This window comes from Gopherus evgoodei, chromosome 4 (assembly GCF_007399415.2).
Source record: "Gopherus evgoodei ecotype Sinaloan lineage chromosome 4, rGopEvg1_v1.p, whole genome shotgun sequence".
Taxonomy (NCBI): Eukaryota; Metazoa; Chordata; order Testudines; family Testudinidae; genus Gopherus; species Gopherus evgoodei.
The window spans coordinates 153,256,078-153,283,904 of NC_044325.1; the positions used below are offsets into that span (position 1 = coordinate 153,256,078).

The following is a 27,827-nucleotide window of genomic DNA, read 5'->3' on the forward strand; positions in this document are numbered from 1 at the left end:
CTGGAGGCTGGTCTGGAAGATGCTTTGGCCAAAGAGAAGTGATTGGGCTCAGTACAGGGGTGACCGGGTGAAAATCTTTGGCCTGAGCTACTCAGGAGCTCAACCTAGATGATCCAATGGTGCCTTCAGTTGGTCTCTACAGATCTATGAAGGAATTTCCCCCACAGGTGGGGAACTCTCCCAAAGTGCCCATTGCAGAAATTGGGCTTGCTTTGGGCTTAATGGGCTTGTGAGTTGCTTGTTGGCTAGTTTATGGCTTGTTGCTTGTTGTAGTTTGTTGCTGCGGCTGACTTTTTATTTTATTTTTTTGATCTGCTCCCAGCAAGTGGGGGCAAGGGGGGAGAGAGTCGGGGTGCACAGAGGGCTCAACACAGGCCCCAGACTGCATGCCAGGGGCAGGAGGATCTAGTCACATAGAGTGTTGGGGTTCTTGGGGATTGGCTTGTTTTGAAATGGGATTAGCTTGAGTTTGGGCTTCTTGTGACAGTGGGGTGCTTATTGACCCAGGATGAGAGTTGGCAGCTGTGTTTCTCCCACCGGCCCCTGCTGCAGCTGGCTTTGGGCAGAGCTGGAGGCAGGATCCTGGCTAGGGGCCCAGCATTGGCCTGATCCAGGAAGACAGGGAGGTCTGGCTTGATAATGGAGCAGGGAAAAAAAGGCTCAGGATTTCCCTGGTTCTTTCCCTGTTGGGAGCTCCCCTGCGGGCTGGAGAATTAGAGGGTTAAAACCAATGAGCTCTGAGCCTGGCCACTTCCCAGAGCGGTGCTGTAAGGGGCGGTTGTAAACAGTGCAGGGACCATAGTTCCTTCCTGTCCAGCCCCCTGCACCTCGCCTGGATTCGGAGTCACTCCCGGTGCGCAGGGGCGAGTCTCAGTCTGCAGCCGGGCGGGGCCGGGCGGTGAGTGGGGGCCCCGGGCGCGGGGTGAGAAGCAGCCAGAGGGGGCTCCAGGGAGGGAGAGAAACGGCAGCAGAGGCAGGAAATCGGTGCCTGGAGAAAGCGGTGCCACGGGCGAGGGGATCGGAGCCAAACTGTGGCTGGGACGGAGAAACACCCTCCTCGCCTCCAGCCACCTGCAGAGAAAGCACAGGTATTAGACACACTGGGTTGGGTCCCCAGGGGTCTAGTGGTTAGAGCAGGGGGGGTTGCGAGCCAGGACTCCTGGATTCTCCCCCTGGATCTGGCAGGACTCCTGGGTTCTGCCCTCAACTCTGGGAAGCCAGTGGGGGCTTGTAATTAGATCTGTGTATCGGGATCTAGGACAGGGGGTCTCAACTGGGGGTCGTGAGGTTATTACATAGGGGTTGTGAGCTGTCAGCCTCCAGCCCCAAACTCTGCTTCACCGCCATCATTTATAATAGTGCTAAATATAAAAAAGTGTTTTTAATTCATAAGGGGGGGGTCGCACTCACAGGCTTGCTGTGGGAAAGGGGGCACCAGTACAAAAGTTTGAACCGCTGATCTAGGAACAGGACGCAGGTGAGGAGTCTGTAGCCCAGAGGACTGGTTGCCTTCATTATATTCACTGCTTTGCATTATATTCAGCCACAGGCACCTGCTTCCTCCTTTCCCTGGAGGTGCTTGACTCCCCCCCCCCTGCCCTGCCCCCACTCATGGGCAGCAGATGCTGGCTGGTGGATGCTAACCCTCAGCTGCCCCTCCCGCTGCAGCCCCATCCCCTTCCCCTGCAGGAGTCTGGAGCCCCCACCCCCATGGCCCTTGCAGGAGTCTGGAGCCCCCCTGCCCATGGCTGCCAGCCCCCCCGTACCTGCAGCCCCTAACCCCCAGCACAGGGCGGGCAGCCCCAGCGCCTCCAGCTCCCCAACCCAGCACCTGGGGCCCCCCCAGTGCTAGGCAGCCCCAACCCCCCCAAGTCCTGGCTGCCCTAGCTCCAGCCCCAGCAGTACTGAACAGGAGCAGCCTTCCTGGCCTGGGGCCAAGGGGGAAGGGCAAGGAGGATGTAGCTTTGGAGAGGAGCATGGCTGGGGCCATGTGGGGTTGTATGAGGAGGTACAGCCTTCCCCAGCCTATTGGACACACTGCCCAGGCCCCCACTTCACCCCTTCCCCAAGGCTCCACCTCACCCCTCCTCTTCCTGTCCAGTTCCATCCCCTCCCCCAGTGCGCCCCATCCCTGCTCCTTCCCCCCTCCAGTGCCTCCTGCACACCATGGAACAGCTGATCACAGTGGGTGGGGAGCACTGGGAGGGAGAGGGAGGAGTTGATCAGCAGGGCTGCCAGCGGGCGGGAGCAGGGGCGGCTCTAGACATTTCACCACCCCAAGCACGGCGTCATGCCGCGGGGGCGCTCTGCCAGTCGCTGGTCCCACGGCTCTGGTGGACCTCCCACAGGCATGCCTGCGGAGGGTCTGCTGGTCCTGCGACTCCAGGCACACCTGTGGGAGATCCACCAAAGCCATGGGACCAGCAGACCCTCCGCTGGCACGCCTGTAGGAGATCTACCAAAGCCATGGGACCAGCGGACCCTCCGCAGGCACGCCTGTGGGAGATCCACTGAAGTCACGGGACCAGCGGACCCTCCGCAAGCATGCTGTCGAAGGCACCCTGCCTGCTGCCCTCCCGGCTACCGGCAGAGTGCCCCCCGCAGCTTGGCGTGCTGGGGCCTGGAGCTGCCCCTGGGCGGGAGGCATTGGCAGGAGGGGGGGTAGCTGGCTGCCGGTGGGTGCTAAGCACTCACTAAGTTTTTCCTTGGGAGCTCCAGCGCCTGTGGATTCAGCAGTAACGCAAGGAACTTACAGGCCTGAATCCTGTAAGACGTTAGCTTCAGCAAGCTTGAGGCCTATGAACTTTGAAGAGCTAAGCTTTGTGCAGATAAACGGCCCAGTGGAAAACCTCAAGTATTTGGGGAGCTGAAAACAGAGTGTATACGGGGAAGTTCTGACCACAGGTACATGATCCAACTTCAGGAGTGTCTAGGGTGACCAGATGTCCCGATTTTTGGGTCTTTTTCTTATATAGGCTCCTATAACCCTCCACCCCCATCCCAATTTTTCACATTTGCTGTCTGGTCACCCTAGAAGTGTCATGGTAATGAATTTACATACATAACAGGTACATGTGCTACATCCGCAGATACCTAACCACTAAAGGGCCATGGAAACAAATTGCCGTGTTTAGATAATAAGTTGAGATCACTGATATACTAACCCAGAGAAGAAAGACAGTCCAAAATTGGAAAGGTGAGGATATACCCCTATTGAATATGCATCAAACATAGTGTCATCAGCATATCATATTATAAAAGTTTCATCCAGCCTAGGGGCGGTAGGAGACAGAGATGATGCCCTTGGGTTGGCCACTGGAGATGATGGGGCAGTTGAGAGTATTGTTCTGCAAGGGATGGTGAGAGTATATGGCCGTGCAGAGGTACATTTTGTAATATCTCTACCTACCTTACTGAGTCGGGGTGTTCGTGACTGTGCTAAATGTATTAATAAACCATATTTATCAATATAGAAGAGCTCCTATAGTGTGAGTGTTGCAACTGTGCACATTGGGGTTCCCAACTATATAATAATCTAAATAATGCATGGCCTGATCTTGGGGGCAAGAACCTGTCAACCCTTAAAGTGATAATTGGTGATTCTTAAGTTATATATATAAATATATAATCTGTAGATCGGGCTACAAGTCCTAACAATGATACTTTTTTGGTTGATTTTCACTTCACATGGCCAGGAGGGGACCCGGGTGTGCAGAAGTACGTAGGTGATAGGAGGGAAAGAGTCACCAACTTTGGGGGTGCCTGCGCTGGGTCTGTGTCTCTCCCCACAACACTGGGGCTGGAGAGGGGGACTCGGAGGGGCTGTTCCTGTGTGTCTCATTCCTTCTGTGGCTCTAATTTCTCTCCCTAGAGGTGATCATCCCCTGGGCTGATCTCAACCCCCTTGGACATGTCCCGCACCCCTGTACAGATGGTGCTGCAGGGGGTCCATTACTGATGCTAGGCGATCCCCAGGGAGATACGGCTGTGCTTCGGCTCAGAGACAGGCCATGGCTGCCCAGGTGGCTCCCCCAGCCGCTCTCAGGCTCCAGTTCCAGCCCCCACCAGGATGTGGCCTGGTTCCCAAAGAGGAAGTGGAGGAGCAAGATGCCCACGGAGCCATCGACATGGAGATGCATCGTCTGCGCTTCAGGGGTTTCTGCTACCAGGAGGTTGAGGGTCCCCGGGAGGCGTATGGCCACCTCTGCCTCCTCTCCCAGGCATGGCTGAGGCCGGAGCAGCGCTCCAAGGAGCAGATGCTGGACCTGCTGGTACTGGAGCAGTTCCTGAGTATCCTGCCCCAGGAGATCCAGAGCTGGGTGGGGGGGTGTCACCCCCAGACCGGGGAGCAGGCCATGGCACTGGCAGAGGGTTTCCAGTTAGCCAAGCAAAAGCCCGGAATATGGCCACAGCAGGAGGTAATTTACAGATGTGAAATCATTAGGGAGTGGGACGCGGGGCCTTTTCCCATCTAGGGGGCGCCAGCTCCAATACACCCATGAGGCGGAGGGGACTGGTTGGCTGAAGGGGGTCTGGGAATGGGACATGGGATCTTTCACCTTGGGACGGGGAGGCGCTGGCTTTGATCTGGCCCCGGGACAGGGGACTGGCTGGCTTTTCCTCCTAAATGCGGGGGACGGGATGGCTCATGGGGGTGGGAAATGGCACAAGAGGCCTTTCTACTCTACGTCTCCGGGACAGGAGTTCCCATCTGACGGTTTGAAGGCTGGTGGGGAAGGAGTGGATCTGGCTAGAGTTGCCGCTTCTGTTGACCAAACTGAAGCAGTGCTTAGGCCATAGGTGAAGGGAGAGACTGGGGCTTGCAAAACTCCTGTACTAGTGCTAGAGAGGCAATTTCCATACAAGGAATGGAATCCTGCTGAGGAATGTGAAAGCAGCTTGCAAACAGATGGATTAACAAAATGGGAATTGCTTTACTACTCCAGAGCGATTGTATAAGGTGGCTGTGCAAAGCAAATAAGGCAGATGTATATCCATGAACAGTACCCTCCAAATTCTTTGTACTTGTACTACCATTTCCACTTTGCAGTGGAAATCTCATGGGAGCTAAATGGTTGCAATCACTGTGCTGCTTACCTGTGCCTCTGTTCTTTGGATGTTTGGAAGCTTAGCAGGACCTGTCAGAATGAGGATATCTGAGGCTTGAGAAACCCAGAAGCCTCCGGGTATCTGAATCTGGCAGTTACAAGACACCTCTGTGTCTGGCAACTCGTAAATGGAGCTACGAGAAAATTGATGAGGTCTCCGTGTTAACCAATATCATATCCATAAGGCCAATCTATATCAATAGCATGTGTTATATTCATGCTTTATGTGACTATGAATTGTATTCATATGAAGCTCTTCCCAGGGCGCTTTTCAGTTATGTTAAGATTGGTTAACTGAGGGCACATATGAAGTGTTGCAATTTCAGTGTCAGGTACAGAGACATAGTAAAGAGACAGGATAAGACGAATAGTTTTGTTGATGCTTAACAAACATCTGTTCAGTACCAAGGCAAGGGTTGCTGACCTTTAGAGAACTATGTTCAAAACAAGATAAGAAACTGGTGAGGACTGGTATGTCAAACTTTGTTAATATCATGGGAGGAGTAGAACTTTCCCTTTGTTGTAATCAACTCAGGAATAAATACGATTGGAGGTAAGCCAATAATTTCAGGACAATCTGGATCACTGCAAAAATGGTCTTCCAGATCAGATTGGTGATGTATTAACCTTTGCCTTTCTGTGCTGTGCTTTTTTGGCCTCTGACTAATGAAGCCTGATTGAGCCTGGTTGTGGGATGGCTAAACTGAACCATACCATGCTGATTAGGGGCCCTTGTTCCAGGAGCTGGTGACATGGAAGGAGGAGACTGTGTGTTCCTCTGCGGCAGAGCAGGCAGAGCTGGATCCAGGACAGGGCGAGATCTGCAGGGAGGTTAAGGAGGAGAATAAGGAAGACACTTTCATTTTGCTGGGTGAGGAACCGTTTCAGGAGCTGGGGGTGGGGATGAAGGGGGGTTGGCAGGAGTTACTGAGTACTCAGGCTGCATCGGGGGCATTACGTTTCTGTGGAAGTGGCTTGTGGAGCCTCCAGGCCTAGCAGCACAGAGACAGTCACCCTCCAAATGGGGATGCTGCGTCTTCCCAGCAGAGAGCTGGGCTGGGATTAAAATCGAGGCACGTTCTCCATACAAAACCCTAGGGGGAGATTTCACCAGGGGTGTCTCGCCCGTTTCCTCCCCACCAGAAGGATTCACCATCCCTGACCTGGCTGCGATCCCCCAGATGGAGCCCGAGGAAGAGCCGAGGGTCCCGAATCTCCAGGGCTCTGACGAAAGGGAGATCCCGAAAGGCGCCCACAGAGGTGAGGAATGAGTGACACCGACTGGGAGTGAAGGGAATAGGTGGGATCCCAGCCAAGCCAGCGGGAGCCCCCCAGTTGTGTCTCCACTCACTCTGTATTGTCCCCAGCAGGTTCCCCTCTCCTCATGGCAGGTGTCACTCTTGGATCCCACCCCTGGCAGGAGCCCATCCCTTCTCTGGCCTTTCTCAGAGGGCTCAGCTGGGATTCTGGGGGAGTCCCGGCCCTTCCTCTCCCTTCTGGGAAAGTGTTTGGGGTTTTCACTTCATGCCCATCAGGTTTTCTGCTCAACAACAAACGAGCCCTGGGGCTGGATTCTCTCTCTCTCGTGCAGCAGGTGCCAGGACAGATGAGGGGAATCCCCAGTGGGAAGGACCCGTGGGAGCTGAGCCACCTGGGACGTCCCGGAGCCCCGAGCAGGGAGATGCCTGTGGGACAGCATGGCTGCAGGGAGACCCCCCAGGGGAGGAGAGACCTGCTGGGTGTGATGACCCCCAGCCTCAGGGAACCCACATGGGACAGAAACCCCGTAAATGCCCTGACTGCGGGAAGAGCTTCAGGTGGAACTCGGCGCTCCTCCACCACCAGCGATCCCACACGGGGGAAAAACCTCATCTGTGCAGGGAATGTGGGCAAAGTTTTGGGCAGAAATCCACCCTGACTAGGCACCTGAGGATCCACACTGGAGAGAGACCCTACACGTGTCCCCAGTGTGGGAAAAGCTTTAGCCAGAAGTACAGCCTGTCCCAGCATCAGATGACGCACGAGCAAGAGAGACCTCACAAATGCACCGCATGCGGGCAAAGCTTCGCTCTCAAATCGTACCTTGTTCGACACTTGGTGAAACGCCACATGGGACAGAAACCCTATAAATGTCTCCATTGTGGGAAGCAGTTTGCTTGGAGCTCAGACCTGAGGAAGCACCAGACGACCCACATGGGGGAGCGCCCCTACAGATGCCCCCAGTGCGGGATAGGGTTCACCCAGAGGTTCAGCCTCCTAACACATCAGAGGACCCACATGAATGAGAGACCCTACAAATGCCCCTACTGTGACAAGAGCTTCAACAGGAGATCGGGGCTTGTCAAGCATCAGAAGACCCACACAGGGGAAAAACCTCATGAGTGCACCGAATGCGGGCAAGGCTTCGGGCAGAAATCAAACCTGACTAGACACCTGAGGATCCACGCTGGGGAGAGACCCTACAAATGTACCAAATGTGGGAAAAGCTTCACTCAGAAATCAAACTTGGTTCAACACTTGATGAAACGCCACATGGGAGAGAAACATGATGCAGCAAATGTAACTTCAGATTCAGTAGAACTAGCGTTGTGATAGGGACTCCACACACGGTGTGGTACTTCCTTTGCTTGGAGTGGGGCACTTCTTCCCCCATACGTATTAAAAAGTACAAGGTTTAAAGAGCCTGGGTGGGTAGTAGTGGCTTATCAATGGTGACAAGTGTGAGAACTGGGAGCACAGGTACCAGCTTCCCATTTTCCTTGGGGTGCTCAACCCCTGCTCAGCCCCAGGCCCCACCGCCACTCCACCCTTCCCGTCCCTGCCCTGCCCCTTTCCCACCTCTTTCTGCCATTCTGCCCCCTCCCCTGAGTGCACCCTGTCCCCTCTCCTCCCCGACCCTCCCAGTACCTCCTGCATGCCATGGAACAGCTGATCATGGAGGCCAGGAGCCGGTGGGAGGGAGGGGAAGGAGTTGATTGTCGGGCTGCCGGTGGGCGGGAGGCACTGGGGGGGGGAGGAAGGGAGAATGTTGGCTGCTCGTGGTGCTAGACACCTGCTAACTTTTTCCATGGGTGCTCCAGCCCTTGAGCACCCACAGGATCAGCAGGGCCGCCCAGAGGATTCAGGGGGCCTGTGGCAAAGCAATTTTGGGGGCTCCTTCCATTAAAAAAAAAAGTTGCAATACTATAGAATACTATATTCTCGTGGGGGCCCCTGTGGGGCCCGGGGCAAATTGCCCCACTTCCCCCCCTACAGACTCTGGGCAGCCCTGAGGGTCCGAGCCTATGTTTGGGAGGAAGGAAGAGATCTTTCTCCGGGAGTAGGGGGGGAGATAGTTAGGGGGAGTTTCAAGGTTAGATGATTGGATGTTGGAGGGAAGTGATCACAAGGGCACTAGTGGTAGAAAACTAGAGCAGAGACTGGCAGTGGAGGTACGGACCATTTGGAAAGTGGGATGACGTAGGCGTGGGAATACGTGTGTTTCTGTGTGTATCCTTTAAACACGTCTCAGGGCACGTCCACCCGTGAGTTTTACTAGTACAATTATACCTCTCTGGGAACACCGGTTATAACTTCCCCAGTGGACACTCTTATTCCAGAATAAGTGTGTCCACCCAGGAAGTTAGAGTTATAATTAGACTTGTATACGGATGCCTGTAAAATACCCTGTGCTGATCAACCCTCACTGGGGGAAGATTAAAGGTGACAACCGAGTAGGAGTAAATCAGTTGTGCCCCAGCCGGACAGTAGTTTGCTACCATGCTCCTAACTGGCAAGTAGCGTTATGGGATAAAAATGCAGCTCTTTGTCTCAGAGCACATGGTGAACAATGGGTTACCAACCACCCCGTCTTAGCCTGCGGCTTCAGCGCTGAGCCGCGCCGTCTGTTGCAGGGCTCCTGTAAGTGGTGGGCACAGGGCGGTTTTCCTGTGTGGCTGCTTCCTGTAACGGGTGATTCACGTCCTACTTCCTCACCTAGCTTTGTGAGTGTCTGAACGAAATAACGTCCTTGGAAGGAGCTGCTGCTTGGCCAGCATGGACGAACAGCCCAGGCTAGTTCACCGTTTACTCCTACAAATGCCGCTGGGCCATGTGCTGGGTGTGAACCCAGTTTTCTATGCAGTGTAAATGGGGCGTCGGCTAGTCAGTTTCATAGGCATTGAGCAGGATGGTGTCTCAGAAGTGTGTTACCTTTAGGGGAGGGGATTGCAGGGCACTGCGAAGCGACCATTCCTTTTCCTTTCCCGATAGGCTGATGGACCCAAACGATCACTACTTTACCTGATCAACCCTGCGTGCTGTTCATTAAGCATGAGTGTGCCCTGTGAAGGCAGCTGTACCTATTGCAGAACAGTGAGGTTGTGTATTTCTGTGGCTATGCTGGGGACTGCTGTGACCCTGCAGCTCACAACAAAAGACCCCTCCCCATCCCCCACCCCATGGCTCCTCACTAGGGAACACATTGCTTTGAGTCTGGAAGGTGGGGGGTGTGTGTGACTCCCTTGTTTCTGAAAAATGGATCCCCCTGGAGAGTCTCCTCAGCTGCCTGCTCACTGCCATCCACTGGGAAGAGACTGGGGATATGTCTACACTACACGTGCTACCGCAGCACAACTCCAGTGCTGCAGCTCTGCTGGTGCAGTGGTGCAGTGCAGACACTACAGCGATGGAAGGGGTTTTCTGTCACTGCAGCAAATCCACCCCCTCGAGGGGCGGTAGCTAGGTTGGCAGAAGAATTCTGCAAAGAATTCGACATTTTTCACAGCCCCAAGCGATATAGCCAGGTTGATGTCAAGTTTTTGATGTAGACCAAGACTGAGATATGAGTCTTTTTCCCTATGCCCCTCGCCAAAATCAGCTCTCTTTTCTTTCACCATCTGCCATGATGTTGTTCAGTCCCCATAGGAACAAGCCACACTGGTGGCCAGTGGCCAATATTTAGGCCCTTCGTAGGTACATGACAGAAATCCAGTAGTGGACAAAGGTGGCACAATTTGCCCCTCATCCAAGTGTCTTCCTAATCCTGTCAGCTAGTTGTTGGGTTGTGCCCAGAAGCAGATTCCTCCTAAAAACAGTTTTCACTTGAGCTAATAGTGTACCTAGAGAGGGTCTCATTATCCATGTTGCTATCCGATCCTCCACTGAGCTCCAGGCCTCAGTGCTATCTAGTGGAAATGAGTTCCACAGGTTAATAATGCATTGTGTGTATGTATCGGGGTGTGTGTGTGTGTTTGTGTGTATGAACGTAGAACCTACATTTTGACGAATTTTCTCCCTGTGAAGATACTTATACACCAAAATGAAGTCACCTCTTTACCTTTCTGATAAACTAAACAGAGTTAGCCAAGTCCCTCCGTGTAAGGCATCGTTTCTAGCCCCTGAATCATTTTTGTGGCTCTTCTCTGCACCCTCTCCAGTTTGTCAACATCCTTGGACAGTGTTTTCTAATATTGGTCTCCCCAAAGCCATGCAAAGAGGTCAAATCACCTCCTTCCTCGCTGCTCCTGTTTAAACAGCCACGGATGGCATTGGCCCTTTTTCCCCAGAGCATCTCATTGAGAGCTCATGTCCAGTGGTCTGTCGACAATGACACCAGAATCCCTGTCAGAATCAGTTCTTTCCAGGAGACAGTCCCTCATGGGGTCAGGAAGGCCTGTATTCTTTGTTCCCAGGGGGGATACCCTTTCATCTGGATGTATTGAAACACATTGTGTTTGCATGTGCCCAGTTTACCAGAGAGAGCAGATCCTTCCCATGTTCCCACCAGCGTCACCAGCTCCCATCCGGCCCCAGGGCAGCAGGACTGGCTGGCTAATGGGGTTGGGGAATGGGACATGAGACCATTCTCTTCTAGGACCGCATGGCAGGAGCTCCCATCGGATGGTTTGTTGGCTGATGGGGAGTGAGTGGGTCTGGCGGGGATTGCAGGTGCTGAGCAGGGGTCTTTGTTGTTCCAGGAGCCGGTGACATGGGAGGAGGAGGCTGCATGCTGCTCCAGGGCACAGTGGACAACGCTGGCCCCAGAGCAGGGCAAGATCTGCAGGGAGGTGAAGGAGGAGAATAAAGAAGAGCATCTGATCTCACCGGGTGAGGAGAACCTTTCCCTCAGGGATTAGAAGCTGGGGTGGAGGGAAAGGGAGGTTCTGATGCCTTTGGGGCATTGGCCTCTGGATCCCCCAGACCTAGCAGCACAGAGACCATCACTCCACAATGCAGATCCCACTTTCCCCCAGCAGAGAGCAGGGCTGGGGTTAAAATCAAGGAGCAGTTGTCCGTACTGAGTCCTGGGGGAGATTTCACCCAGCGCCATCTTGCCTGTTTCTTTCCCCCGGGCAGGATTCCCCATCCACGACCTGGCCATGGTCTCTCAAATGGAGCGAGGGGAAGAGCTGAGGGTCCCAGATCTCCAGGGCTCTGAGGAAAGGGAGACCCTGCGAGGCGCCCACACAGGTGAGGAATGAGCGACACTGGCTCAGAGACTGTCCGGGAGGAGAGGGAAAAGCTGCCGGGGTCTCCCCCTATCTCCCTTCTGTTCTACCTTGTCTCTGTCAGTACCGTCCCCAGCAGGTCCTTGTCATCACAGCAGGTGACACTCCCAGATTCCCACCCCTGGCAGGAGCCCTCCCCTCCTTCAACTTTTCTCAGAGGGCTCAGCTGGGCCATTAGGGCAGAACTGGCCCCTCCTCTTCCCTCAGGGAAGGGTTTGGGGGATTTGCTTCCTGCCCATCAAGTGCTCAGCAACAAACCCCTGTGCCCCTCTCCCTGGCACAGGGAACGAGCCCCGGCTGGATTCTCTCTCTGTCCCAGCAGGTGCCAGGACAGAGGAGGAGAATCCACAGCAGAAAGAGCCTGCAGGAGCAGAGCTGAACAGGATGTCCTGGAGCCCTGAGTGGGAAGACCCCGGTGGAGCAGGATGGCAGCAGGGAGACCCCATGGGGGAGGAGAGACCTGTTGGGTGTGATGATCATAATCCTCAGAGATCCCATGTGGGACAGAAACCCCATAAATGCCCCGACTGTGGGAAGAGTTTCAGGGGGAACTCGACGCTCCGCCATCACCAGCGATCCCAGGCGGGGAAAACACCTCATCAATGCAGGGAATGTGGGCACAGCTTTGTGCAGAAATCAAACTTGACTAGACACCTGAAGGTCCACACTGGGGAGAGACCCTACACATGTCCCCAATGTGGGAAAAGCTTTAGTGAGAAGTGCAACCTTTCCCAGCATCAGTTAATGCACCGGCAAGAGAGACCTCACAAATGCACTCAATGTGGGCAAAGTTTTGTGCAGAAATCAACCCTGACCAGACACCTGAAGGTCCACACTGGGGAGAGACCCTATACATGTCCCCAGTGTGGGAAAAGCTTTCGTCAGAAGTACAGCCTGTCCCAGCATCAGTTAAGGCACCAGCAAGAGAGACCTCACAAATGTACCACATGTGGGCAAAGCTTTGCTCTCAAATCGTACCTCGTTCACCACTTGATGAAATGCCCCATAGAAGAGAAATCCTATAAATGCCCCGATTGTGGGAAACTGTTTGCTCGGAGGTCAGATCTTAGGAAGCACCAAATGAACCACATGGGGGGACGTCCCACAGATATCTCCAGTGCAGGGTAGGGTTCACCCAGAGATTCAACCTCCTGGTGCATCAGAGGACCCACACAGGTGAAAGACCCTACGGCTGCTTGGACTATGGGAACAGCTTCAATTGGAGATTGGGGCTTGTCCAGCACCAGAAGACTCACATGGGGGAAAAGCCTCATGAGTGCACTGAATGCGGGCAAGGCTTCAGGCAGAAATCAAACCTGACTAAGCCTCCCTGCTCTGAAGGCAGCGCTGCCACCAGCAGCAGTGCAATAGGGTGCTAAGTCTGCTGTGAAAAGGGAGTATTAATAAAGTTTCTTCGTGCCCCTCACCAGAGAATCTCAGGCACACCTCCCAGTTGGTGCACCATTGGTCTAGCCCACTTCAGCCCCCCACTGGGAAGAGGCTGGCACAGCCCCTGACTCATGACCCCCATATAATAACCTTGCAACCCCCTCGATCAGCCAAGGTCTGGAGTTCCACTTCTTCCCCAAAATAAAACCTAAAATGGCTGAATGAGATTACTGTTAATTGCCTAAGCAAGAATCTCACTCATAGTTGTCATATGGATAAAACCTCTTTTTCACTCCCAATATAGCTAAAAAGACCTTCAAAAAGTCACCAGGTAGGGTGATACCCCGCTTCCCCATGGGACACTGGGAGTGGATCAAATGATGGGTGGGGAAGCTGGCAGACTGAAGGTCTAATAGCGCGAACTGTTACCCCAAGAAACCAAAGCACATGTTTTCATCCCAAATGCGAAACTATACATCTGTTGTGCTAATCAATCAAATATACCATGGACAATCTGTTTTGTCCTATCAATATGTCTTCCTCCCCAAATTTAGAAGCTGCACACTTGTCTGCTCTGTGAATCAGATAAACTCTCTCTCTATGTGGATAATGTCTTCTGGGCTATTGTGAGAACTAAATAGTATGAAATGTGTATATACAATCAAAGAATGTATGGAATTTATCCACCAGATTTAGAAGATTAATGGATTTTGTTTGTTTTCTTGGTATATGATGGTTGCACTCCAGAAGCAATAGGCATTGGATCGCACGAAACGGAAGATTGAAAGATATAACGACCTCACCAGGATATAGCCTTGAATTTGTTAAAAGGGGTGAAATTCCAATAAACAACATCACAAGATGTGCGAGGTGATAACTTTTATTTTTACGGGCCATTTGCCAACCAAGTGCTCAGATTTCAGCTCAGTTTCTCTGCTGTTTCCATGGGTATCGAGTAGATGGCGGTAGGGTACAACAAAAGTTTTCAATCTTTTTCCTATCAGAGTCTTTTTGTTTGATTCATTTCAAGGACTGTATTTCATATTAGCCTGCCTCATTTATTGCACGCAGTGTAGTTGTAGTTCGTAGTTGTAGTCGTGTTGGTCCCAGGATACTAGAGAAACAAGGCTACTCTCATTCCTGTGCTGCTGCTGGTGGCAGCGCTGCCTTCAGCGCAGGGAAGCTGTGAAAAGTGAAATTAACAAACATACAAATATCACTTTTCACAGCAGACTTGCTAGGGCAGAAGTCACAGCAGCAGCACAAAAATAAGGGTGGCAATGGGGCGCTAAGTCTGCTGTGAAAAGTGATAGTGACAAAATTCCTTTGCACCGCAACAACCCTATTAAATAGTAACTATTTTCCAAATAACACTTCTGCTTAGAAGAATTCAATAAAAAAATGTGTTTTAGTCTTAAGCTGGTCAAATAAAAGATATCACTTCACCCATCTTGTTTCCCTAGTATCATGGGACCAACATGGCTACAACTACACTGCATGCAATCAATGAGGCAGGCTAATATGAAATACAATCCTTGAAATGAATCAAACATAAAAAGACATAGGAAAAGGATTGACAACTTTTGTTGTACACTACCGCCATCTACTGGTTACCCATGGAAGCAACAGAAATTGAGCTGAAATCTGAGCATTCGGTTGGCTTATGACCAGTAGAAATTACAGGGAGGCCCCCCTCCAACAAGGACTGGAATAAGGGTCTATAAAACTGAGGTCACCCTGTGGGAGGAGTCGAGTTGGCTGAACCCCTGAAGAATCTGCAGTATCCCCAGATGTTTGGAAGCATTCTCCCCCTTATCCAGGGTTAACAGGATAAGAAGAGGTGAGATTTCATTTCAAAGATTGTATTTCCCCTTCTGTTCTTTAACATAAACTGAAGGTTGTATTAAGTCAGTATTCTCTAGTGAGACTTCACGTAACAACACTGTAGATTTTCACCAATGCTATAAGCACGCTGTCCTTTATAAAAACTCAAACAAACTGGCCTGCGAGTGATTTAAAACAATAACTTTAATCAATTGCTTTTAATAGTCTAAATTTGTCTCTTTTGAACCAATCCATTCAAGTAGCCGCGATCACATTTTTCAAAGTGCCTTAAAGATAAGTACCTCCTTGGAACTGCCATAATGTGTCAGGTACTAAAGTACTGATGCCTGATGTCATAATAAATGTCATAAGAAACCTTGGTGACTTGTATCATTCATTGATAATGACTGCAGTGCCTCAATGCTCACAAGACTGTATTGTGTACATTCAGTACCTCCCCAGAACGGTGGTTGTATCTACACTGGATTGGTGAATTGTTGGTTCTACATTAGGGTGGTTCTCGGTGAATTCATACATTCTTGACTGGTTAAGAATAACCAGTGTCCTGATTGGAGAGACACAGTTCAAGTTTAATGTTGACTTGAAGAGAAGCTAGTGTTAAATGACTGAACTAGCATTCTCTGCATTCAATAGGAAGGGATTATCCTATTAGATTCCATTCTAATATTGGCCACACCCCGTATCCAATGGATCTAGTTTGCTTTAAATCTAACTGGCGCATTGGCAAATTAAACTAACCCTCTTTCACACTTTCAACAGGACTAAATCAGTCACGCCCCACTCACACAGCAACTTTCTACCATGCACTAACTGGCTAGTGTGCTATTGGCTGAAGATACAGCTCATGTGCACAAATAATGTTAAGAATATTACCAATGGTGCATCTTAACTCACAGCTTCCATCTCTAGCTGCTCAGTCTATCCCAGGCTTCCTGCAGGTGGCTAGGCATATAGGGATTTTCCTATGTGGTAGGTACCCTCAGCTGGTCATTCAAGTCCTACTCCCGCCCATGACTGCATCCCACAGTCTGCTGAGAGTGTCTGAAAAACAAAACAAAACAACCCTGCCCCCCACGCCCGAAAAACATAGTTCTTGCTGCATGACCAGTGTGGAATAGCTACCCAGGATGTTTCACAATTTACTTCGAAAAACACATCTGCAGAGTGTGAACTGGAAAACAGAAAATGCCCCGTTTGACTTGTAACCGGTAAAGCCTGAGAGTCCCTCCAACTTGTTACAAAATCCCAGTTCTCTCTGCAGCGTGAATGGGGCCTTAGCCGGTGGGTTTCAAAAGGACAGGGTCCCAGAAGTGTGTGGCTTTTAGGGGACACTGAAGGGGAGATAACTACAGGGCAATGAGAATCTACCTTTACTTATCCTTCCCAAGAGGCTGATCGAACCAAACGCTCACTCCTTGACCTGATTAACCATGTGTGCTGGCAATTAAACCTGATGGCGCCCTGTGAAGGCAGTTGTGCCTATTGCAAAACAGCAGGTTTGTGTATATTTTTGGCTGTTCTGAGGACAGCTATGATACCACCGCTCCCAACACAAGCTCCCCCGATGGCTTCTCACTAGGGAACACATTGCTTTGTATCTGGAAGTTTGTGGGGGTAAATCAGAAGAATCTCTAAGCAAGCTCCTTGTCCCCAGCTGCCTGCTCCCTGCCGTCTGCTAGGAAGAGACTGGGCGTACGTCTACACTACACAGGTTACCGTAGCACAACGCTAGCACGGCAGCTATGCCTGTTGCTGTATATGGAGATCAAGTCACCTCCCTCCTCCTACTCACTTCTCCTCTTTGTACATTCAAAGATTGCATTAGCCCTTTTCCCACACAGCTTATATAGCCTTGCCTGTACCTTGTGCTCTGTGTTGTGTTCCATAGATGCTGAGTCCTTTGTCTGTATCTTAAGTCATATACCATCACTATCATCAGCATCTCCTTTTTCCAAAAACAAGTTTGGGTAGGGGGGTGGTTATGAGTGGATTCCATCCACACCTATTTTGAGCCCCCCCTTTGAGCCTGCTGTGGGGTTGCCTGGATGGGTTTAGATATTATGTTGTACCACTTTCTCCTTGGATGCCCGGGGCCTCTCTCTCCATGCACTGGTATACAGAGAACAATTGTAGATCATCAGTATCGGGTCATTCTGGCATGGTGGCCAAACCCCTTGTTGTCACTGAGCTCTGTCTGGCAATTCATGAATGAGAACTCCTCTCCTGGAGCCAGGCAGCTTAGGTGCCTCAGCTGTGTCTTGGGAGAATGAACTAAGCTGGTGCCTCACTCTCCACAAAATAGCCAGAGGAGGAGATGCCCACCTTGCAGGGGTTAGAGCACTTACCTCTGACAGGGTAGACCTCTGTTCAAATCCTTTCTCCCCTCTGCCCAATTGGGGAATTGAACATAGATCTCCCACATCCCAGGCAAGTATGTGACCCACTGGGCTAGAGAGTAGAGTCACCCACCCTGTCCTCCTCCAGACAGATTCTGAATGGGCCCTGATCCAGTAGTTCGCCTCTGAGCACACCTACCGGATCAAGACCCACCCTCACCTACCATCTTCCCTGATTCATGAATCACTCCGGGAGCTCGATTGGATATCACCATTCAGATGCCTAGGATAATGCAGCAGTGTGCATGTTCAAAGGCAGAGGCGTAGGCCCCCAAGGAATTTTTACCCAGAAAATGCAGCTGCTGAGTTTGTTTAGGTGCCTAAAGGGTTTGGTGGGAGTTTTGGGAATTGCAAGTGGAGCCTAGAATTGGGATGAAGACCTAAGTCTTTACAAAGAGGAGCAGAGGGACCTGGAGAATTATAGACCAGTCAGCCTCACTTCGATAGCTGCAAAGAGACGGGAACAAATTATTAAACAAACCATCAGTCTGTAAGCACCTGGAGGATAATCAGGTTTATAAGGAATAGCCAGCATGGGTTTGTCAAGAACAAATCACACCAAACCAACTCGATTTCCTCCTTTGACAGGGTTATTGGCCTAGTGAAAAGGGGAGACACAGTCAATGGGCTATAGCTTGATTTTAAGAAGGCTTTTGACACAATTCCACATGACAATTTCATAAGCAAACTAGGGAAATGTGGTCTAGATGAAACTACAGTAAGGTGTGTGCACAATTGACTGAAAGACCATACTCAAAGTGTAGTTATGACTGGTTTGCCAACAATCTGGGAGGGCATATCTAGTGGGGTACTGTAGAGGTCGGTCTTGGATCTCATAACTATTCAATATTTTCATTAATGACTTGGATAACGGTACTGAGTGCACACGTGTAAAGTTTGCAGATGATACCAAGCCGGGAGGGGTTGTAAGTGTTTTGGAGGATAGGATTAGAATTCAGGATGATCTGGAGAATTGGTCTGAAATAAAGAGGATTAAATTCAGTAAAGACAAATGCAAAGTACTCCACTGAGGAAGGAACAATCAGTTGCACACATACAAAATGGGAAGCGACTAGGAAGGAGCACTGCAAAAAAGGATCCGGGGGTCATAGTGGATCACAAGCTAAATATGAATAAAAAATGTAACACTGTTGCAAAAAAACCAAACATCCTTCTGGGATGTTGTGATGGGATGTATAAATCCCTCACCGGACAGCAATGGATACAAGGGCAGCTCCGGGCTCAGGAGGCCCCGCTCCTCTGCCCTTGCTGAGCGTGCTCCAGCTGGAGGCAGGGTTTAAAAGGGAGTCAGTGGCTCAATGGGGGCTGGACAGGGCAGAGGGAAGGCCCTCCTCCAGGACAGGATGCAGCGAGGCCCTGGCTGGGAAAAGGAATGTCAGTGAGCCGAAGCCCCTGAGTTGGAGATGGGTAGGCAACCTGGTGCTTATGTGGACATCATGCATCCTGGAGCAGGAAAAAGGAGGTAGGAAGTGGCCCAAAGAGGCTGTCTTAGTGCCTATCCCTGCACCCTCATGGACCTCAAGAATGGACCTATATGCCCATCCCTTATTTAAATGTCTCACAACTTGATTAATGTTGCCCATTGGTGCCCTGTCCCCTTTCAGAGTGGCTGAACCTAAATCTCTGAAAACTAGGAAGCACAAAGTCAAGGTACATGATCTCGAGGTACAAAAAAACCTTGGAGATATTTGAGTCACGAAGCAAGTAGAGGGGTTTTGAAAACAAATTCTAGCTGCTTCATTGTGGTGATATCCATTGTGCTGGTTACAACATCTGAATTGTGTGTGTGTGTGTGTGTGTATGTATATGTATCTGTGTGTTCATGTACTGTGATGCAAGAAGCCTGAAAGAACACACTTTGCAAAGAACAGATCCCATTTCATGAGGGAATAATTTCTCCTGAGGATTATTTTTAAATTTCCCACCCACTGTTTCTTAGAGGTGATGATGCATGCTGGGATTTTCCAAGGACCCTGGGGGAGTTAAGTACCCAACATCCCAGCTGTAAAGAATTGCTGGATTTACAAGAAATAGTGAAGGGCATTCTCTCATCTGTGCATTTGATCTTTCCCTGTAAAACAAGAATATTTATACTTAAAATTACTAAATAATTTTCTAAATAACCTACCATATGTCCACAGGAGGGGAAGAACTTCTGCTACTGAGCCTTACAGGTGCTATTTTCAAAAGAGCTCAGCATTGCTCTAATTCTGATTCCTTGGGAAGAGCAACTGAATGGACTGCCCTGGGAAAGGGCCCATATCTCACTGTCTGCCCAGGAGGTCACTGAGGAAGTGTCCCCAGAAGTAAGATACCCCATTCCTCTCCCAGCCTGTCCCTTAGTGAAGACATTTGTGCATTGGATCCGGACTGTGTCCTGGTAGAAAGGGGTATCAGTGTGGAAAGTTTGACACAGGACAAATCTACACTACAAAATTAAGCTGACCCAAGTTGAGTACAGCCACTGCAGTAATTGAATTGATTTTACATGTCCACACGATGCACCTTGCATCGGCAGTGCACTTCTTCAACAGAAGCGCTTGCACCAATTTAACTGCCAGGGTCGGGTATTGGGGGATGGTTTCTGAAAGGCAGCAACAGTTGATGTAAGCAATGCAGCGTCCACACTGACACTGTGTCAGCCTAACTACATCAGCCTAAGCACTAAGCCTCTCGGGGAGGTGGAGTTAGGTTGGTGGGAGTTATGTATCAGTATAGACGCTTACAAACCTAGGTAGACGTAAGCTGTCTCACATCGACATACCTCTGTAGTGCAGACCAGGCAATTGTAGGGCACTGCTAATCCCATATGGTTCTGATCAAGGGTACACAGGAACTGACCCCCAAAGGGGACAAGATTGGCCTCACGGACACACTTGATTTCCCCCCCACCCCCTTTATGATCATGTGAAGAAAAGTTACATTCTACAAGAAAAGACAACTTCACGTTCAAGTTGAATTTTTAACAACTCAGATTGCACAAGATCAACACAATGGCTCTTCCAAAAATAAGAGGTAGAAAAGAAACTCACTATCCGCCCTGCTCTAACCTGGAGGCCCCACTCCTCTGCCACAGCAGAAGTCCTGTTCGGAGCTCTGAATGATGCTTACCTCCACATTTATTTCTCAGGCCTGTCTCTGCTGTTGATCCTCTGATGAATAATAAGGTACATCCTGGGACTAAAGCTCTTTCATCAGCTGGAGCGTTTATAGGGTTACCCCCCCATGTGGATTTTCTGGTACCTACGAAACTCCGAGCTGAGACAGAAACTCTGGCTACAGTTGAGGCATTTACAGCATCTCTCCAATGCATGGCTTCTCTCTCTAAAGAGCCCAGAGTGCTCACAGTAGCATCTCCCAGAATTGGGTCATCTGTCGGGTTTACTCCTGGGCGTGGGTCCTCAGATGCCTGCTAAAATTTGGCCAGCCACTAAAACTCTTCCCACAATTGGGACATTTATAGGGTCTCTCTCCTGTGTGGATTCTCTGGTGGACAACAAGGCTGGAACTTACACTGAAGCTCTTCCCACACTCATCACATCTATAGGGCCGCTCCCCAGTGTGGGTTCTCAGATGCTGGGCATGGGTGGAGCTTTGACTGAAGCCCTTCCCGCAATGAACACATTTGTAGGGTCGCTCGCCTGTGTGGATGCGCTCATGTCGGGTCAGGACGGAGGGATCGCTGAAACACTTCCCACAGTGGGCACATTTGTGGGGTTTCTCCCCCGTGTGGATCCGCTCATGCTGGATCAGGACTGAGAGAACGGCAAAGGCCTTCCCGCAGTGGGGGCATTTGTAAGGTCGCTCTCCTGTGTGGATCCTCATGTGTCGAATGAGCATGCAGCGGCGTCCAAAAGTCTTCTCGCACTCGGGGCATTTATAGGGTCTCTCACCTGTGTGGACCCGCTGATGGTTGGTCAGCGAGGAGCTGTGGCAGAACACTTTCCCACAGTTAAGGCATTTGTAGGGTTTCAGGCCTGTGTGGATCCTCTGGTGCTCTAGGAGCTTGGAGCTTTCCGAGAAGCTCTTCCCGCACTCATCACATCTGTAGGGTCTCTCGCCTGTATGAGTCCTGCAGTGCTTCATCAGGCTCGAGTTTTGCCCAAAGCTCTTCCCGCACTGGGCACACGTGTAGGGTCGATCCCCCGTGTGGCTCCTCTGATGGCGAAGGAGGTTGGAGCTGTCAGCAAAGCTCTTCCCACACTGGAGACATTTGTAGGGTCGCTCCCCCGTGTGGGTTCGCTGGTGCCTCCTTAGGGTCGAGCTCTGCTTAAAGCTTTTACTGCAGTCAGAACATCTATGGGATTTTTCTTCCATGTCTCTACCCTGGGATGGGGGGGGGGGGGGTGTCTCCCTGGTGCCAACCAGCCCCGTACGGACTCAGGCTGGTGTCTCTCCCTGCTCAGGGCTTTGGGGCTCCCCGCCAGTGGCCTGTGCAGCTCTGGGCTCCAAGTCCCGGCCGGATGCGGATTCCTTCCTTTGTTCTCACCTCCGGGACAGGACGGAAACCGGCACAGCTGATCTAGAAACCCCGCTCCGACTGCTGCCCCACGGCGGGCTCGGCTGGGGGGACCCTGCTGGGCTCAGCGGCACAGACCCGCCCCCCGCTGCTCCAGAGCTGGCTGGGGGCGGGGGGTTCCTCCGGTACCAGCCGCGTTTCGGCTCCGACCCCCCCGGCCCTGCGACCACTTCCTCCACGCAGCGATGTCCTGCCTCGGCCTCTCCCCGGCGCCCCCACTCACCGCCCGCCCGGCCGGCCGGGGCGAGCCCTTCCCGGGCCCGCTGCCTGCAGACTGGGGCTCGCCCCTCACGGCGCTGCGAGCCAGGCTCGGAACCCAGGCGTCCGGACCTGCCCCCGACCTGCCCTGTTACAGCCCCCTTATGGCACCACGTGCCCCGGGAAGGGGCGGGGTTCGGATTAACCCTTCCCTGCCTGGCGAGGGAGGGTTTTATAGCCTGGGTATCAGCGCGCCGCACTATCACGCTAGGACGCCCCCCCGGGGGGCGCTGGCAGGAAGCCAGCCCTTGTGGAAGGGCGCTCCGGCCAGGATCTCACCCAAGGCCTCGTCCACCCTATGGATGTTCAAGCACAAATGGACACAGTCCCACAGGGATCCCTTATCCCAAGGACAGTGCAGCTGGCCGAGATGTTGGGACCCTGAAGGTTCCCTGGCAGCTGCACGGAATATTGGGGCCCTGAGGGCTCCGAGGCACCTGCACAGAATGTTGGGCCTCTGAGGGTTCTGAAGCAACTGGATGGAATGTTGGGGTCCTCCGGGTTCTGAGGCAGTGGTGGGTGAGAAGCAGACAAACTTGATTCCACAGGAAGGGGTTTCGTGCCTCAGACTCTTACCTGAGGAGGGGTGGGGGGTGTACCTATTCAGGCTCTCAGGATGGGATGGTGCAAGCCCACCCATATCTAAAGCAACCCTCCTCCAGCCTAAGGTGGGGAGCTACTGGACCCAGCTCTCAAATGATTTTGAGGGACAACTAGTGAAAAAAAACAAAACAGTGATACAAATCATAAGTTCAAAAACCTAGATCCAGCTGGGGCACCAAGCAGAGAACCCCGGACAGCCCTCACACCCATGCTCATGGCTCTCTGAAGAAGCGACCAACTAATATCCCAGGTGGGCCGTGGGACTAGCGTGAAATATGCGCTTGCCCACCAAAGTTCCTCACCCTCCACAGGGGATAGGCGGTCTCACCACTTGGTGCTGGGGCAGGACACAAGGCTGAGGAAGTGAAGGGTTTGGAGCACAAGCCTCGACAGCTGTTTCCAAGGCACAGTTCGGAGGTGGGCCAACTGCATGACACCCAGCTGGCTCAGGTGGTGCATAGAGGGTGGCTGGGGAGGCTCATGGGTCAGGGGTCTGATTGTACTTGGGGTGAATAGCTGAGGAGGCAGAAATGTCTCATGGATTCACACTTCCTGCTCCCCACCCCTACAACTGCTTAGGAAGTTTGTCCACTGGAACTGGACTATGGCCACTACATCATTTCACTCTGGGGTCAATGAATGCTCAGCAGAAAGTTTTTGCATTAGGTAGGAAAGGCAACTATTAGTACTCAGCAGATGGGTCTAACAAATATTTGTTAAAGCAAAACACTCAGCAAGTTGTGATCAACTATTTACAAGTGGGAAGCTCCTCTTCCAGCATCAGACAATACAACTTCAATCTCCCTTTGTTACACAGACTTACTTATCAGAGGAGTGGCCGTGTTAATCTGGATCTATAAAAGCAGCAAAGAGTCCTGTGGCACCTGCATCCGACAAAGTGGGTATTCACCCACGAAAGCTCATGCTCCAATACGTCTGTTAGTCTACAAGGTGCCACAGGACTCTTCGCAAACTTACTTATAATTTTTATTCTTTTCTTATATATCTGTATTAGTCTCCCATTTCCATGTTAATTCTCCTCCCCCATCAGTACAAGTTTAATGTTAGTTCAAACTGGTCTTTTCTAGCTTTTTATAGTCACTGGATCTTTTCTTGTTCTCATGACCAGGATTGCTCTGCAGTTTCTTACACATACATAGCTCTGCTTCTGCTGTTAAACGTTATCAGAACAAACTTAAAATCCGCAGCAGGCTCCTGCCTAAATATGCCTTCATTCCCAACAGCTCTAGTTCTCGTTTTGTGACTTTGTTTTGTACTGTGACCACCTCTCTCTTGTTTCTAGTGGAAACCTTTTGTTTTATTATAAGTGCTCTGAAAGTGGTAAGGTAAGGTCAGACTCGTAAATTGGGCTACACTACTCCAGTGTCAGGGGCTGTACGTCACAACAGGAATGCTTCAAGGAGACTAGAGTGAACCTCTTCTTTACCTGCAAGATAAAGACAGGGCTGGCATAGCTCAGAGGAGAGTGTTTGGTGGCTGAAGGAGGTGGTGATAGGGAGTTAACTCCCAGCTACCACAGGTAAGACTCCCTCTCACTAGAGGCAGGAGGGTAACAGGGTGACTTACAATCCTGGATACCCTGAGAGAACCATCACAATTGTTAGCTGACATGATAAGCAAATGAATAGTGTTGGACTACATGGCACTGAGAGAGCAAACCATAATGGGGAAAGTTAAGAACTTGCTGTGAGATGCACAACCTGATGATTGGCTGTGCTTGGTTTCCTCCCAGAGTTATACACACAGCTAGATGGAATTCACCAGCTGGTCAAACCAAAAACCTGACAGACCTGATTCTTATCAGTGAAAGGCCCACATGGCCACTGCTGGATGTTAGAGTCTAGAGAGTGTGGCAGGGATCACAAACTACTCATGGGAATGATTAAGTGAAAGTCCATGAAAGAGTTGGGTGCAATTGGGCCAAATTTGATTTTGATAAATTAAAGGAAAACTCCACGAGGGAGGCACACAAGGCCATGCTTGGTGGGGGGGATTTCAGGTTATTAATTTCTGATGATGAAGAAATCTCACTACAGACCGAATGGGAACCATTCAAGGAAGCTATACAAAATACAGTGGCGGAAGTTATTGGAAGGTGTAAGCACACAAGGAAAAACTGGATAAGTAATAGAACAAGAACCTTGCAGGAAAAGTGGAAAGTGGAAGAAGAAAAAGTGTTCCACAAAGGAGTGAAGAAATCACAAAGATTGGACAAGCACAAGTGCTGCAAAGAAGCAGCTCAACAATCAGAGGAGGCATCAAGAGAACAAGAAATGAAAACGCTTAACTGCCTAGAGAAGTGGTGGAAGCTCCTTCACTGGAGGTTTTCAAAAGGAGGCTGGACAGCCATCTCTCTTGGATGGTTTTCTATGACAGGAATGAATGGTGACACTGCATTGCTCCCTGGGTCTCCAAAGATGGTTTGGGATGAGAAGAACCTCTACTGGAAGTACCTTGCCTGGTACATCCTGGGATCGTGTTTGCTTTTTGCATGGCCACATGACATTGGGGCTCATAGGTATCCCAGCAATGATGTTTATAAAACTAAAAGGTTAGGAAAGTAATCAAATGCCCTTCCCACTCTAACCAGTAGATCCTACATCATCCCAGAGCTGGGACGGAACCCAGCCATCCTGACTCCCAGCTCCTCCTCTAACCCACTAGATCCCAACTCCCATAGCAGTGAACAAAATACAGGTGTCTTGACTCCCGGCCCCCTGTGTTAACATACTAGACCCAACTTCTCTCCCAGTGTGGGGAATAAAACCCAGGAATCCTGACGTTCATCCCTCTTGCTGTTCTATCCCATTAGATCCCACTCTCTTCCTAGAACTGGGAATAGAATCCAGGAGTCCTGATAATCCAAGACCCCTGCTCTTGCCACCAAGGTCTGAGCTCCAAATTAAGCTTTCTTCCAAATGTATTTCTCGGGTCCATCCTGGGTATGTGTCTTCAGATCTCTTGTGAAATTTGGCCAGCCACTAAAGTGCTTCCCATAGCTGGGACAGTTATAGGGTCGCTCCCCTGTGTGGATCCTCTGGTGCATAATAAGCCTGGAGTGAACACTGAAGCTCTTCCCACATTTATCGCATGTAAAGGGTCTCTCCCCCGTATGGATCAGCTGATGCTGGGTGTGGTTGGACCTCTGGCTGAAGCTCTTCCCACAGATGACACATTTGTAGGGTCACTCACCAGTATGGACCCTCCGATGGCCTGTCAGCGAGGAGCTGTGGCAGAACACTCTCCTGCAGTTGGGGCATTTGTAGAGTTTCACGCCCATATGGATCCCCTGATGCTCCAGGAGGTTGGAGGTCTGAATAAAGCTCTTCCCGCACTTGCCACATCCATAGGGCCTCTTGCCCATGTGGGTCGTACTATGCTTGATTAGGGTTGCACTTTGACTGAAGCTCTTCCTGCACTGGGCACACATGTAGGGTCGTTCCCCCATGTGGCTCCTCTGATGGTGAAGGAGGTTGGCGCTGTCAGCAAAGCTCTTCCCACACTGAGGGCATTTGTAGGATCGATCCCCAGTATAGATCCTCTAGTGCCTGTGAAGGTTTGATCTTTGGCTAAAGATTTGCCCACATTCGGAACATCTGTGGGCTTTTTCTCCCATGGTGATAGGGTTGGCTTTGGTTAGGCTGAAGTCTTCTCCATGCTGCGCGGGGGTCTCCCTGCTGCTGTCCTGCTCTGCCCTGACTCTCGCTGATGTCTCCTCCCCGGGGGGCTCTCCTCTTCATCTCCTGGAAGAGAATAAACCACAGCTGAGCAGTAGATGAATACCGTCCAATCTTTCCTGCTTCACTGCTGCCCAAGAGCTGGCTGGGTGGGTGGGTTCAGCTTCCCAAACGCCCTCCCCTTGCTGCTCCAGAGCCGGCGGGGTGTGTGTGTGTGTCTCCAGTCCCTGTTTGGCTCAGATCCTGACCTCTCCCCTCCACATACACACACTTCCTCCAGGCAGCGATTTCTTGCCTCTGCTGCTATTTCTCTCCCTCCCCAGAGCTCCCATAGCTGAGACTGCGGGGCAATCCCCTCCTGGCCCTGGGGCTGCAGATGAGGACTCACCACTGTCCCCCTTCACCACACAGAGCCCAGCTGGTCACATCATCAGCTGATGGAGGGGGGAGGGGAGAAGCAGGAAAGCACCTGAGCTGTGAAACCCCTCACTCCGCTGGGAGGAGGAGGAGGAGGAGGAGGAGGACTAGGATTAACCCTTCACTGCCCAGACTTTATGCAATAGCTTGGTTCTAGACTGGCACCGGCTAGAGGACGAGGGGCATCTGGGACACAGCTAACCCTTATGGAAGGAGGAACAGGGTGCAGAAGTCCCTAGGGAGCCATGGAGGAACTCATCCTGCAGATGTTCAAGCACATGTGGACCCAGCTGTCACGGTGCCTGGCCTAGGTCCCAGCTGCAAATGCCCAACTCAGAGCAGACTGTCAGAAACAGGGCAAACCTCCCCTCCCAAAAAACGGTGCTATATTCTTGCATTAGATTTCACCAAGCCAGTAACAAAAGTCACTCCTGGAACACTGTATTAGTTTTATCTTGAAGCCAGAGACAGTTCCCTTAGACAGTCCAACCCCCACGTTTTTTACCATCCAGACAAAATGGACTTTGTGATGAAAGCTTATTAAAACCAAATTCACCACACATCAGGTTCTTCCAGCACTGGGGGGCCAGCAACTGACCAAGGTCAATGGATACTTCATATCATAAATAAAAAACCATGCCGATGGCCAATCCTTTAGTAAGCAGTCTAGAGGTTTATCAACAAAGAAAAAGAAATGAGAGTTATTAAAAGGTTAAACAGATAAAGTACATTACAGTTGAATTGTAAAGCATATCGTCCAAAAGATAGCAGGGATGTTAAATCTGCTGATTTTCTGTAAATCTCTCTGGATTGCCCAAGTAGTTTGGGGGTGAGGGACCTCAGTCCTTTTGTTCAAAATTCTCTTGTGAGAATTCATCAGTCAAGAGACGGGATAGGAAAGAGCTGAGGAGGAGCCTTTGTTCTCTCCTTATATATCTTGACCCTTTGGGCTGGAAAAATACTGGCTGTCTCATGGGGCAAGCATCTCTATGGCACACAGGAAAAGGAAAAAACCTCAGTACCCTATGTTGTGGAGCTCCACCTGGTGCTGGCCAAGATGACCATCCACCAGACCGGGAGAAGGA

The 27,827-nt window shown here is 51.0% G+C and overlaps 2 protein-coding genes and 1 pseudogene across 8 annotated transcripts; 1 reads left to right on the plus strand and 2 right to left on the minus strand.

The window, feature by feature from the left end:
• Window positions 1–780: 780 nt before the first annotated feature.
• Window positions 781–15,186, plus strand: LOC115651402 (zinc finger protein 665-like). 7 transcript variants are annotated; one of them, XM_030562360.1, is made up of 8 exons: window positions 781–898; window positions 3,872–4,418; window positions 5,850–5,979; window positions 6,252–6,368; window positions 6,700–7,667; window positions 11,066–11,195; window positions 11,445–11,558; window positions 11,919–15,186. In XM_030562360.1, exons 2-8 carry the CDS (start codon window positions 4,011–4,013, stop codon window positions 12,722–12,724), a joined length of 2,673 nt encoding a protein of 890 aa, XP_030418220.1. In that variant the 5' UTR covers window positions 781–898; window positions 3,872–4,010; the 3' UTR covers window positions 12,725–15,186. The 7 variants fall into 7 exon arrangements, with proteins under 7 accessions (XP_030418220.1, XP_030418219.1, XP_030418223.1 ...); XM_030562359.1 differs by lacking the exon at window positions 781–898 and adding an exon at window positions 905–1,088; XM_030562363.1 differs by lacking the exon at window positions 781–898 and adding an exon at window positions 905–1,088 and having other exon boundaries at window positions 6,703–7,667.
• A 2,993-nt stretch (window positions 15,187–18,179) lies between these two features.
• On the minus strand, window positions 18,180–22,080 carry LOC115651456 (zinc finger and SCAN domain-containing protein 2-like). Its single transcript, XM_030562534.1, has 2 exons — window positions 20,359–22,080; window positions 18,180–18,204 (listed from the first exon to the last, which is right to left on the minus strand). Exon 1 carries the CDS (start codon window positions 21,562–21,564, stop codon window positions 20,629–20,631), a length of 936 nt encoding a protein of 311 aa, XP_030418394.1. The 5' UTR covers window positions 21,565–22,080; the 3' UTR covers window positions 18,180–18,204; window positions 20,359–20,628.
• A 2,338-nt stretch (window positions 22,081–24,418) lies between these two features.
• Window positions 24,419–26,740, minus strand: LOC115651465 (annotated as a pseudogene).
• Between the last annotated feature and the right edge of the window lie 1,087 nt (window positions 26,741–27,827).